Source organism: Triticum aestivum, chromosome 2B (genome assembly GCF_018294505.1).
Source record: "Triticum aestivum cultivar Chinese Spring chromosome 2B, IWGSC CS RefSeq v2.1, whole genome shotgun sequence".
NCBI classification, from domain to species: domain Eukaryota; kingdom Viridiplantae; phylum Streptophyta; class Magnoliopsida; order Poales; family Poaceae; genus Triticum; species Triticum aestivum.
In genome coordinates, this window is record NC_057798.1 from 754328225 (window position 1) to 754341698 (window position 13474).

General features: G+C 46.6%; 1 protein-coding gene across 1 annotated transcript; it reads right to left on the bottom strand.

Annotated features, from left to right (window-relative positions):
- Positions 1-7059: 7059 nt before the first annotated feature.
- On the bottom strand, positions 7060-12456 carry LOC123047162 (cullin-3A). Its single transcript, XM_044470656.1, has 2 exons — positions 12109-12456; positions 7060-9271 (listed from the first exon to the last, which is right to left on the bottom strand). Exons 1-2 carry the CDS (start codon positions 12267-12269, stop codon positions 7234-7236), a joined length of 2199 nt encoding a protein of 732 aa, XP_044326591.1. The 5' UTR covers positions 12270-12456; the 3' UTR covers positions 7060-7233.
- Between the last annotated feature and the right edge of the window lie 1018 nt (positions 12457-13474).

Consider the following 13474-nt stretch of genomic DNA (forward strand, 5'->3'; position numbering starts at 1 on the left):
GATATCCCTATTTACATACATTACTCAGCGGCTGACCTGTACAGAGTTGCGTGGCAGGCATGTGTTCTCAGCCATCTTATCAATTGTAGGCTTAGCATAATTTGCTTTGTCTAACAATTCCTTTGTTTGTCCATATCGATTCTGATTTTAGAGGACACATGTTTTGGTAGGAAGTGTATTGTTCTTATGTTTTTTCCAGGTATATGCTGATTGATGAAGTGACTGATGTTCCATATTATGAAATCCCTAATTAATGGATCGCTTGGTAGTTGTGTCTTATGAATGCATATGCTAAATCTGGATCACTGCTAACATAGCATTACCTGCTTGACAAAACGTCGACTGGGCTGGATGACTGGAGGATGTGTGCGGCAAGCTGGCACTTTCAAATTTGGTTCAGTTCATATACTATTTTTTTTAACACAAGGAAGGCGCATTCAGGCGCCAAATTTCATTCAACTCATTTGCAAAGTACAGAGTGTATTGCAATTAGTGTATTATACTGCTATGTTTTATCTTATATGGTTCCTACACTTCATATCTTGACGCTCTATTAGAATAGAGGCATCTTATTTGTTTAAATTTTTCTTGGGTCAGTTCATAGATAATGATTTGGTGTATGGCATTGTTTACCGGACCGGCAACACCACATCTTATTTGTCTAATTTTTTCTTGGGTCAGTTCATAGAAATGATTTGGTGTATGGCATTGTTTACCGGACCGGCAACACCACATCTTATTTGTCTAAATTTTTCTTGGGTCAATTCATAGATAATGATTTGGTGTATGGCATTGTTTACCGGACCGGCAGCGGTGCGGCAAGCCGCATTTCCTATCTAGTACTATAAGAGCAGAAGGGACTACCGCGTTGCACAGTTCCCCACGATATATCTGGGTATTCCTCTGTCCATCCGTAAGCATGCAACCTCTGCTCTACTCGCGCTCATCGACAAGCTAGCCCGCAAGCTATCAACCTCGAGAGGATCTATGCTCTCACGCGGATAGAGACTGGCCTTCGTGAGGCACGTCTTATGCACGATGCCGATGCACATTCTTATGGTGATTGCTCTCAACAAAACCACCCTCCGTCAAGTTAACAAGATCATATGCAGCTTCCTCTGGGTTGGCCACAAAGACGTCCGCGGCGGCCAATGTATGGTCTGCCATCCTCTTTCCCTTGGGGGACTCGGGGTACGTGATCTACATCGCGCTAGGATCGCGTTGCGAGTGCGATGGCTCTGGTTACAACGCACGGACTCGCAGAGACCCTAGGCTCTTCTTCACTTCCCCTCGGATCAGGATGCCAACGCCATGTTACGTGCTTCCATAACCTGGACGGTTGGCGATGGACTCAACTGCCGATTCTGGACTGGTCACTGGATTAATGGCAGCTCGGTGGCCGAGATTGCCCCACTCATCTATGCCCAAGTCCCCCGCCGACACCGGAAGGGTCGCACCGTGTGCGACGGCCTCCACCACCGCTCCTGGGTACAGGACATCCAAGGAGCGCTCGAGCCCATGGCGGTGCTGCAATACATCAGCCTATGGCGAACTGTGCGCCAAGTTCACCTCTCTGAAACCCCGTATCAGCTCACTTGGCGCTGGACTTCTTCCGGCGTGTATACCGTCAAATCATGCTATGCGCAGCTCTTCGTAGGCGCCATCCCTGATCCCAATTGTTGGCTAGTCTGGAAAACCTGGGCGCCTCTCCGGATCAAGTTCTTCCTCTGGCTCGCCCTTCTCGATCGATGCTGGACAACTGCGAGACTGGCGAGACATGGGCTGCCGCACGAGGATACGTGCGTGCTCTGCGACCAAGACTTGGTCGCAGAGCACACCAAGTTGAGGAGTCCATGCAGCATCTCCTCGTTGACTGCCCTTTCTCCAGGCAGGTTTGATTCGATACCCTCTCATGGTGCAGACTACCCCTCCCGCCCCCGACCAGGGCACGTCGTTCACCGAATGGTGGGCGCGCTCAAGCATGATCACACCACCCTCTATGCGCAAAGGGCCGGATGCCATTATCTCCCTGACGGCTTGGGAGATCTGGAAGCACCAAAATAGCGTCATCTTCGACGATATTCGCCCCTCTACCCAGCAGCTTTTCGACAAAATCCAGGACGAGGCACGGATGTGGGCCAGGGCAGGGGCAACCGGAGTTGCCAACATCATCGACACCGGTTAATTAGACGGGCTAGGGTTTAAGCAGCCCCTTCTCTTTGCTGCTTAGGTGTTCTCTCTCTCGCCGTCTTGCGTGTACGTCTCTCAGTGTAACACCATCACCTTGTACTCATCCTCTATCTATAAATGAATGGTACGAAAGCTTTGCGTATTCGCGAAAAAGTAAACAGCGTTTGGTCCGCTGCGTGCGGCTGGCGGAGAGGAGGCGCCCGATCTCATCGTACACGAGCCTGCCACGGAAAAAAATTCGGTGGAGACCGGCTGCAAACCTCCTCCTGTGCAGCCCCGCCCTCGATGCGCGCCACGTGGAGAAGCTCAGCATCGTATGGATCGTCTTCTCCGCATCAGTTCCCAAGCGTTGCGCGGCTCCCGGCTCAGCTCGGCTCCTTAGCGTTGGGGATTCGATCCTGACTGCTGCGACCGGTTCGCGAGCGCGCCGCCGCTGCCAGGATTCGCCTCCTCTGCCGCCTGGGTTCGCCCCCGCCGTCGCCTGCAGTGGCCTCCATCAACGCTGTCCGTCTCCGAAACTCCCGCCGGCAAGGATAGTTTCCCCACCCAACTCTCCACCTCCCGTACTCAAGTGCTTGCTATATATGCCTCTGTTGTTGCTCTTGCTGGCGTTGGCTTGTCTAGTATATCCATACAACACATGTCCGAGCAAATACCTTTATTTCGATTCATTTTCACCCATTGCAGTTGAACTCTATGCACTTTTTTTTGCACCAACAGTGGTAACTGAGAAGAAAAAAATATTGTAGTATTTAGTACATACTCCCTCCATTAATTCCAATGCTACTCGAGATTTTGGAAGATCATGTATATTTGAATATATCCATTATGCAGGATCTTGTCATGTTTTGGATTTCAATGCTACTGATTGATAGTGCTCTGTCACCGTATACAATGTTTGGAAGATGTTAATCTATTATGTATTTGTGCATCGACCATCTTAGATGATGGACACAACTCTGAACATAATTTCAGTTATCAGAAATGTAAACAAGTAATGTCAAGATCTCATAATTCGTGAACTGAAAGAGAAAGTTGTCACACTTAATGTCAGAAAGAGACAATTGGAAGCACAAGTTAATCAGCTACTGACCAAAATATGTATGTAAATATTCTTACTTGTGCACTTTTATTATGTCATCACTGAATTTTGATAATGCATTAGTTATCACTTTCACTGCACACTCAAACTTCCTTCTAAGGCACAACTTTTCACTGCAATGAAGCGAAGAAATCTCCTATGGGTTCAAGGTCAAGGTGTGATTTATACTACTGTTGGTCCAGAAAATGGTCAAACTTACGGTCTGCGGAAGGTATCTTGTGTCCAGTCTGGGTTCTCCAAGCCACTGACTATTTGCAACTTCACCTACAGAAGGAGACATTGCGGATCAAGCCTGCTGATGTATTGATCAAATAGTGTAGAGAATTATTTTTGTAGTGATCAATTATACATGTAGAGAGATTTCTTATTGACAGGTTGAAATGTCAATGTACGATGTATGCAATGAGCTATTTGTAGATTGGTCATAGGGTCAAGTTTTAAGATTTGTGGACTGCTGGTTTAGAAGATACTTATAGAGTAATATAGGATGAAAAGGTTCTTGCTACAGTAAAATTGTATGATTTTTGTGCTTTTGGTTTGGAAGCTACAAAAACAATGAAGGAAAATTTTCTGAATTTCCAAACAGATTGTGTTCTTTTACTTGAGTTGAAGTCCTACTTAATCAAAAGACAAAAATAATATCCTCAATAAAGTTGTAGCTTCTTTTGTGAAGTTTCCAAAAAGTGTATTTATTTGGAACCTTGATTCTATAGATTAAAAGATACTCCCTTTGTAAAGAAATATAAGAGCGTTTAGATTACTACTAAAAGTACTTCTATGTGTATAGCAGATCAAAGAAACAATCACACTTTTTACCATCACCTTGAGGATTTCAAATCATCCATATATATATGTTAGATAAAAAGATACATTGTACATTGCCAGGTAGAGAAATCAACTCTAGATTCCTACAACATTTGTCATAATTCAACTCCAAAGTTGCAAGACTTGACATTTAGTCTATCAAAAAGTTGACGAAATCAGCAATAATTCCATCTTCTCCAATGGTTGCCACGACAGTTGTGTACTTGAGGGTCTTCGTCTAGGAGACGGACGGTGGAGCTTTGTTGTTCCGCAGCGAGGAGGACTCCCCTTTGTTCTTCCATCACCGAGGCTCCTGCCTCTAGGGAGGGCGCCGTCGATGTCAAAGATAGCCACCCTGCTTATATATGCTTTCATCCTTGGGCCAAGAGTAGAATCTTGAGAAAGCTTTTTTTATCTTGGCCTCGAGCTGACTTTGATTCATTCAGAAGATGTACTTCCAACCAGGCTTAAACATGTTGTCACTCTAGTCATGATTATTCTCAAATTGACTTTATACAGGGCAGAGAAAAGAAAATGTCAGTGAAATAAAAATCCGATCCTCAAAACTGTAACATGCAAAGAAACCAGGGAGTCCATATTGTCAGTTTTAGTTGTTGCAAAGAAACACATTCTATACTTTTGCCATCTTCTTTGCTCCCTTTTTAACCATACTTCATGGGTATCTGAAAATGCATCTATAATAGCTCCCTTTTATTTATGATACAATTATAAATGCAGTATTTCCTGAAGGCCCAATTCCGCCACACCAACTACCTGTATACTGATTGGTTGCTTAGTATTGGAAGCACAGAAACTTCCTCACATGTATATGTTCATTATCACCTACAAAAATGTGTTAATTATCCAATGTTTACCTACGACCGCATCAGGGCAATGCTTGTCTCCTGACGCAACACTATATAACAACAGCAGTTCATCAGCGAGAACAATGGAAGTTGAACAGAAATACAAATCAATAAACCAACCCCAGCAATGGACAGATCAACTGCATCGCAGCCAAATGAATCTCAAAAAGAATCAGTGGGCAAACCGAAGGGAGAAGGAACTGAAAGCTGCATCAGCGTCGTGTGGCCGGCGGCCACTGTCGCTCTTCCCCGTTGCAGACGAGGGGGCGGGGCAGAAGAGGTGATCGCGGTAGCGAATGGGAGGGGGGGGGTGATGAGAAAATGGCGACTGCGGAAGCGGACGAGGGGGCCGGCGGTGGACGGCAGAGGCGATTGCGGCGGACGGCGGAGGCGGCGAACGACTGGGACAAGGGGAAGGAGCGCACCTGAGCCGACTCATCTGCGTGGTCACCTCTCGTCCAGGAGCCGAGATAGTGTCGTTGGAGCCGAGCGTCAGCGCGCGAGCCGAGGGAACGCGTGGAGCGGGTGAGACGAGGGATACCGTGGGATGCTGGGAACGTACAGGTGTCAGCAGATGCGATCGGGTACGCACAGGAGGAGGTTTGCAGCCGGTCTCCACCGAATTTTTTTTCGCCTGCCACGCGAGGCAACTTTGGGCCGCGGCCTGCTACGCGCCGCGCGAACAAAGAAAGTCCGACGGCATCGGCGCGACCGATCGGGTGCATCATGGGTAATCATCACACCCCGTAAAACTAGGGATCCTACTGTTACATATTTGGTTGGGATTCCCCCGACTCCCGGGCGAGTTCATCACATGCGTCAGCCCTTCTTCTCTCTCGACGACCAACGTATCGAGGAGTGCGATGATGGGGACGGGCTGCCCTGCCCCGACGACCTCGTCGACGAGGCCCTCATCTCCTCCCTGCCCGTCCTGGACGACAACTTCCTAGAGGCCCTCGGAGTCGACTGCTCGCCGCCGGCGCCCATGGATGTGGACGTGGACCTGCGGGTCACCCGCAGCCCGGCCGCCGGCCCCAAGACCAACTCCGGCGGTGCGTTCCCGCGCTGGGACGTGCCCACGAAGCCGCGCCGCCGGCCGCAAGCGGCCCTGGTCCCACCCGTCAATGTCTTTCGGAGTCCCGGACGTTCACGAGGCGCCGGCCGCCCATGACGGACACGGTGTCGGCGCCGACAACGACATCAAACCCTGATTTACGGCGGCAGCGACATCAAACCCAGCAAGTTGAGTTCGAGTTACAGCAGCGACGGCAACGCCGACGACTTGGGTGGTGGCCGGCGGCGGTCGGCGGGGCGGAAGCGGGACCAGGCGCCGGAGGACCAGGAATGCGGGCACTGCCACACGACGGACACGCCGCAGTGGCGGAACGGGCCGGACGGGCCGGGCACGCTGTGCAACGCGTGCGGCATCCGGTTCAGGATGGGCAGGGACAAGCTGGTGCCGGAGTACCGGCCGTCGACGAGCCCATTCTTCCGCAGCGGGGAGCACTCCAACCGCAACAGCAAGGTGCAGAAGCTCAGGGAGAAGAAGGTGAAGGCCCTCAAGCTCTACGGCGATGGCGGCAGCTCCGGTGCACCTCGTGGCGCCATGACGCTGGCGAAGGTCGCCGGCAATGTAGATACTCGTTCAGTTCTTTAGGGTGCCCGTCAGGTCTCTTTGCGGATTCTTTTTAGCATGTTTAATACAATTTGTTAAAATCAATAGGTCCAAGAGGATGGGTCACCTTGTGTTCATGTAAATATCTATAGGTGATGTTAGACCAAATGATTAGCCCATGACTCGTCAGGTTTTAGCAGCTTCAGTTTGGTCTCTGTTTGGCATGAAATTGTTTAAATCACACGAGTTGCAATGGGAAAATCTCCCTCAAATAGATGTCGAAAAGGAATCATTTACCTAAAAGTATTCACCTTCAATATGCTAATAACAAGTTGCAAAAGCAATATGCTAACAACCGAAGCAACACAAGCACGTCCTAATAAACTTAACAGGCATACATAAACTTAACCGGAAGCAACTGTGGCTACCACCAAACCAAGCAAGCATCAAACCACAGAGCAACCCAGGCACAAACACCGAGATATAAGATGGTTCTATATTATGTACCAAAGATGGCAGACCGGAAGTTTCCAAGCCACCACGACTCTGCAGCAGAACTACAGCCAAGATCCAAGTCAACGGTACCGACACGACATGTTTCTTGTTCATTCATGGACACTGGACGTCTAATGTTTTGACAGCAAAAGAAAATCTAATTACGCGAGATAGCGGTAGAGCTTCCTATCTACCTTGTCCCTCTCCAGGAACTCGCGCTCGATCAGGGACTCGATCCTCTTCTTGATCACCACCGGGTTCGGCAGGAAGCGCGCCTGGAGCTGCTTCGTCACCTCCGTCACTATGCTGTTGTGGTCCAGGACCCTCCTCGACTTCATGATCCTCACGATGGCCGCCTCAATCTGGGGCTTCCGGTCCTCCTCGACCCTGTGCCGGGTCTCCTGCTTCTCTGGCTCTGACTCCTTCTGAGCGACCACCGTGCCAATCTTCACCTTCACCAACTTGCTGCTGAACTTGTCGTTGAAGTGGAAAGCATCGCTGTCGGATATGTCCTTGCTCATGGGCTCCTTGCGCAGCACGTTCTTGCCCTTCACACAGGCAAGAGACTGGAGGCAGCGCTTCAGATCAACTGGTGGTATGGCTGTGGCCTGCTCAATTTCCTTGTAGGTCAAACTATCTGTTGAGTTAAATAGCATCAAGACACACATCTGGTAAGTTGAGACATTCAGCTCATGCTTGCGCTCTCCAAATGTTGCCTTGATGTCTGCATTCCCCATATTTGTCTGCCATGTCAGTCTCCTGCCATTGTGCGTGCCCAGGTAGTGTGCCCGGAACTGCTCAGAAACACCAAGGATCTCAGGTGGAAGATTGCATGTAGCGCATGGTTGCGTTGGCCAGGATCCAGTGGTGAGTATCTGGACAGATATTGTTGGGACATCAGCATCACCAGCGAGATTGGCATAGAAACTTTGCATCGTATCCTGAGACGTCCTCAAATCAGTGAACATGCTTTCCAGCTTTGACGTAAACTGGTAGCCACATTCTGTCTTGAGCTTCACAAGCATGTTCCTCTCAGCTTCATCAGAACTAGTTTTACCAGATAGAAGGCGTTTTGCCAAGTGCTGCTTGTAATACTTCTCAAAAACATCTTTCTCCTGCAAGTACCTGAACAGCATCATAACCTTGTCCAGAACTGTCTCAATATCCTCTTCATTGGCAGCACCTTTCACACCTTTCCGAAGCTTGTCATCAACATACAATGATATGAACTCAGGGGAGCGGTTGTTTAAGTTGATGAAATACTCAAATGAGGCATTCAAAGCATTCTGGAAAGTCTTGTCATTGCTGAATGAAACACTGACAATCTCATCATACTTGTCCTTCTCATTTAGAAGACGCTGGACGAAATCAACAGGATCCCTTAATCTCTCTGGGTCAGTCACCAAAATCTTTCCAGTCTCCTTAACATGAGAAGCCATGAGAGATCTAATGGTTGAATGCCCATCAGGGACACGTTTAAACAAGTCATACATCCTGGTCAGGTCTTCATGCTTGTCATTAATGAGCATATTCACAAGACCAGAATTCTCCATAACAAACAACCTCTGCATGTGATTCGAGAGCATCTCCTTATCCACAACATTAGCTATCTTGTCTGCAGTTTTGGCGTCCATATACAGCGAAACACGTTCCGATTCCTCAGCAAGCCGCTTCTCAGCATTCTTCAGGTACTCACCACAGTCGCAACGCTCTATGCACTGCTGCGACTCACCACTATAGAAACTTGCAGACACCTCAAGGAATGGCCTCTCAAAGTCATCCTGATAGACAGAAGACCCCAGTTCCATCAGCATTTTCGTTGTATTCCTCATCAAACCTCTGTTTATCATCTCGCCCATCCTCTCTCTATGAATGAGCTCCAGAAGTGTGTCGACTAATCTCCCATGAATTTTGGGGGAGCGGACAACAATATCTCTCCACAGTTCCAGACCATGCTCGAAGACAGGTGTCTTTTTGCTAGATGGAATAAATGTTCTATCCATATACATCAGTATATCTCTGATCATCTGTAATGCCTTGATATGATCAGCCCACCTTCTCTGTAGCTCCTCCAAGAACAAACCACCTTGGGCAGCCTCTACTAATTTGCCCATCTCTCTAAGGTGTCCTTTCAAGTTCTCTGCCAATTTATCGTAGAGCCTCCCACCATGCTTGTGAAGAACCATGTTGTATGCGGTCCTGGCCAACACAAAAGGGAGTATTACATCATGAAATTTAAATAACAATATCTGCACAAAACCAATAGCAACATGACGGAACAGTAATAAATGGCCTAAAAATAATATTCAGATAATAAAGCAAGTCATTCCTCAGCATTCCTCAAAACAGCACAGCCACCACACAGAAGTTATAAAACACAAACACAGACAAGTCTGCACTATATTTATGGCATCTTTAGTCAATAAGCACACTAAGAAACCCCAAACAAACTCCCAAAAAAAAGGCAGGACAACACGCACGGCAGCCACAATTTCTAAAACATATATAAAGACAATTTTACAGAAAAAATTATCCATACGGTCTGTTACGTAGAAAAGTGTGATCGGCATTTCTTTGAAATAATCTTCAGTGAACTAAATAAAAGAAGACAAGTCATCTATATGATTTACATTCCGAGCTATCCAGTCTTAAAAAAAATGCATCAAACAGGTCATTTATACTATGCAATTTCATACCTCGTATCTCTATCTATTCCATCTTAGTTAAAGCGGACCTTGCAAATGTACAAAGGAAAAATAATGATTCTTTCATAACACAAGCAAAGCCATATGTACAAGGATGACAAAGCAATGTCAAAAAACTTGGGGTCTACTACCACTATCCAAAAAAACTGGGCTTTCCTGAGAATAACTAAACAACCAGGATTTCCTGAATTCAGAAGGAGCACATACGCATTACTACTATTATGGGCTAAATTATTTCCTGTATTTCATGATTCAGAAAAACAGTAGTCCCAGAAGGGGAATGTGCTTCAGTGTTTGTATCATGATAACCTTATCTATTTGGTATAAAGATAAGCCCAGATTGTATTATCTGGTAAAAGGCAACTTTCGCAGTTACACTACTCCAAAAAGACCTCTACTAAAAGGGAGTGCTAAATTTTGTATGCAGCCTTACATTAATTCCCCAAAAGGAACTTCCAAATTATATAGTGACATTTTTTCATCAAGATGCAGGTTAAATTACTACTTCATTTGTAAACAGATGAAGTGTCAGACCTCTTTTCTTGTTCAAGAACAGACAAGTTTCTAGGAGAAAATATCATGGAATTTCCTATTAGGCACCTACCTAATTTAGTGGGTTGGACTTACCATCCCCCAAAGAACCAGCATGGATGTCATTACTCATTCTACGAAGTTGGATTCATTTCTACCCAATCGCCTAAGTCCCAGGATGAGTAAATTAATTGGGCTATTGTGCAAGCATGCATGGGTTGCTGAGGAAGTTCGCTACTCTGTTAAACAATAAATTAGCTAACTACCAACATTATTACGCGGGATAGCGTGGTCACTTCAGCACCTACTTTAATTAATTCTATTGTCGAATACAGCGGTTCAAGTGCATCCAACATACCTTTTCCCAGCAGATACAGCCATTACTACTTGCAAATGAATTACACCATATGTCATCATGGCAATAGTGTTTGTTAACGCCAGACAAGATCTTGGTTTCAAGATGAGAACTTAAGTACTAAAACAATGTGAACAGCATTGGTACAGGTGTCTACTAGTACCCTTTTGTAACACCAATGTTTCCATGCTAGTCGTGGATGAGTTTACAGCTATTGAGTCAGAAGGTTACAGTGGCAAGTAGCACTGGTATTAAATCCGTTATAACAACACAAGGATTTTGCTCATGGAAATTATACATTAACAATCAAATTCAGTCATGTCAACCTTCAAAAATACTTTTTCTCAAAGAAATCTGGAACAAAAATTAATAAGGGGCTTCCCGAAGATGAAGCGACACCAGAACCTAGAAACAAAGTACTGCCACGGTAACACAGGGCAAAGTAAAGATATGGCCTTTTTTAAGATATAAAACCCATATGCACATTCTAGACAATGTATCCTAAGTTCCTAACAGCTTTCATGCCCACCCACTCACCCCAGTTTCCAAGTAATTATCTAAAAAAAATATCAGAGGACTAAGATGACCTATTATAAACAAGTAAATTCCAATTACTTTCATCATACATAACATTTGGGTACATTATGACACCGACACACTATCATAATGATTTAAGCACAACAAAACTTTTTTGGTAACATTGTCTAGAATACATTGTTTATAATATGTCATATCTTTACTTTGTGGACACAAAAATTAATTATGGCATAACAGCAAAAATATTATGGTTTGCACAGCCTTGCGGACACACTGGCAGGTCAAAACACGCACAAACTAATTTTCACCATAACTATGTGCTATATCCAGCGTTCCAAAACTACACCAGGGCAAGACATACCAATTTCCAATGAAGGCGTGCTAAAACCCATGCAACTAATTTCTACCAAAAGTAAGCAAACTTCATCCAGACTCCAAAACTACAATCACAACAACACATCCCAATATCCAAACAACAAATATAAACTTGTGCAAGTCACAGCCACGCCAACACGGGAAAACCCCATGCAACTCAATTTCTACCAGGACTAAGCGCCACGTCCACGCCCTTTCAAGCCTCGGCGCATACCGATTTCCTAACAAACCACAAACTCACATACATAGGATTAACCTAATAGACACCCCCCCCCCCGCCAATCAAATTCTTGGGAATTTGCTGGGTATCCCCGCATCCAATCTACGGCCAAACAGCAAAACCTAAGAAAAACAGAAGACAGGATCGACACACTATCTAGCGACGAATCCCGACCCGAATCTATCTAGCGAGGAATCACGATCCGCGGCAGCCAACGCATCTACCGTCGGTCGCCGCGCCTCCCCGACCACACACACGTGCGCCGAAACCAGCATCGGAAAAAAAGAGAGGGGGGCAGATCGGGGTGGTCAACCTGTAGAGCTCCTCGAAGGAGAGGCCGCTGGCGTTGTGGTTGTAAATCTCGCGGATGGCGTCATCGAGCTTCTTCCACGACTTGTCGAAGAACTTGGGGTCGACCTCGACCCGGTGCTTGAAGGGCTCGATCTTGGGGATGCGCTTCCGCTGGGGATTCATCTCCGCCGCCGCTTCCCGTGCCCCCGCCGCGGCGATCTGCCCTACCTACCTACCTAGGGTTCCGGCGAGGAGGGGATGGGAGGAGAGGACGAGACGATGGGCCTCGGCTCGGCCGTATAGGTATTTTGTTTCGCTCGCGTGCGCGTGTGCGCTTATATTTTCCGGATTCTTTTGGGGTTTCGCTTCGGTGGATATCCCACATCCGGGCCGCCCCCTATATTTGGCGCTTCGGGCCTCGCCGTCTCGGGTTCGTTTCGTTTTCCCTTGGACTCACGTTCGTATTGCGATAGCTCACGTTTTATATTCAAACTTCACAAAACATAACACGCCACATTGTTTTTCTTTTCAACGAGAACGGACCTAAGAGCTGACTCCAACCAGCCGATCCAAGCGGACGGCGATTTTATCCGCTTTTTATTTGTTTGGATATGCCCAGCAAAAACTCATGTCTGCTTTCGCGTTTAGATTATCGCTTGCGCCCAACGATTGCCCGGCCCATTTTTTAGGTTGTGCGAAAAACAAAATACAGCAAACATTTTAAAAATAAAAAACATTAATGTTGGCCACAAAATTCAGCGAGAGTCACAAGTCCATTTCTACATTAAGTTAAAACATTAATAAATCTAAAAATTAGGAGGAGGTGCATTGCCCTAGGCGTGCACGTTCTCGTCGTTGGGGCCGGTCAGGTCGATGAGCGTCGGCGCCGGGCCAACCTAGGGGAACGCCATCGCCCAGGCTGTGGCGACGTCCTCCGCCGCTGGCTGTATCGCCGACGACTGGGTTGGCTCACCGCGAGCAAGGCGCTCCTTCTCCTCCGTATCGCGCAGCACGCGCTCCAACTGCTCGAGCCGCTTGCCCTCGCGGCGCTCCTCCGCCAGCCTGCGCTGCCGCCATTGCTCCGGGTATATATATGATATGTTTATTTTGCATCGTGTTTTTCTATTGTTATTTATAGTGTTTTTAATCAATATAACAGTTTGTGGAGTAATTTTAATGTCTTTTCTCTCTTTATATACAAGATTTACATTAAGAGGGAGATTACCGGCAGCTGGAATTCTGGACCTGAAAGGGCTATGTCAGATATACCTATTCTGCACATCTCCAAATGAGTTGAAATTTCACGGAGATTTAAAAAAAATATTAGATAAAAGAAATACCAGAGGGGGTCATCTAGGTGCTCATCTTCTCGTATATAAGCTTATTTG

Bases quoted from the DNA above. Each gene is read 5' to 3' on its own strand.
- LOC123047162 (XM_044470656.1), bottom strand. From the start codon at position 12,269: ATGAATCCCCAGCGGAAGCGCATCCCCAAGATCGAGCCCTTCAAGCAC. The intron at 9,272-12,108 runs GTTGACCACCCC...TGTGTTGGCCAG, and splicing joins TCCTTCGAGGAGCTCTACAG to GACCGCATACAACATGGTTC.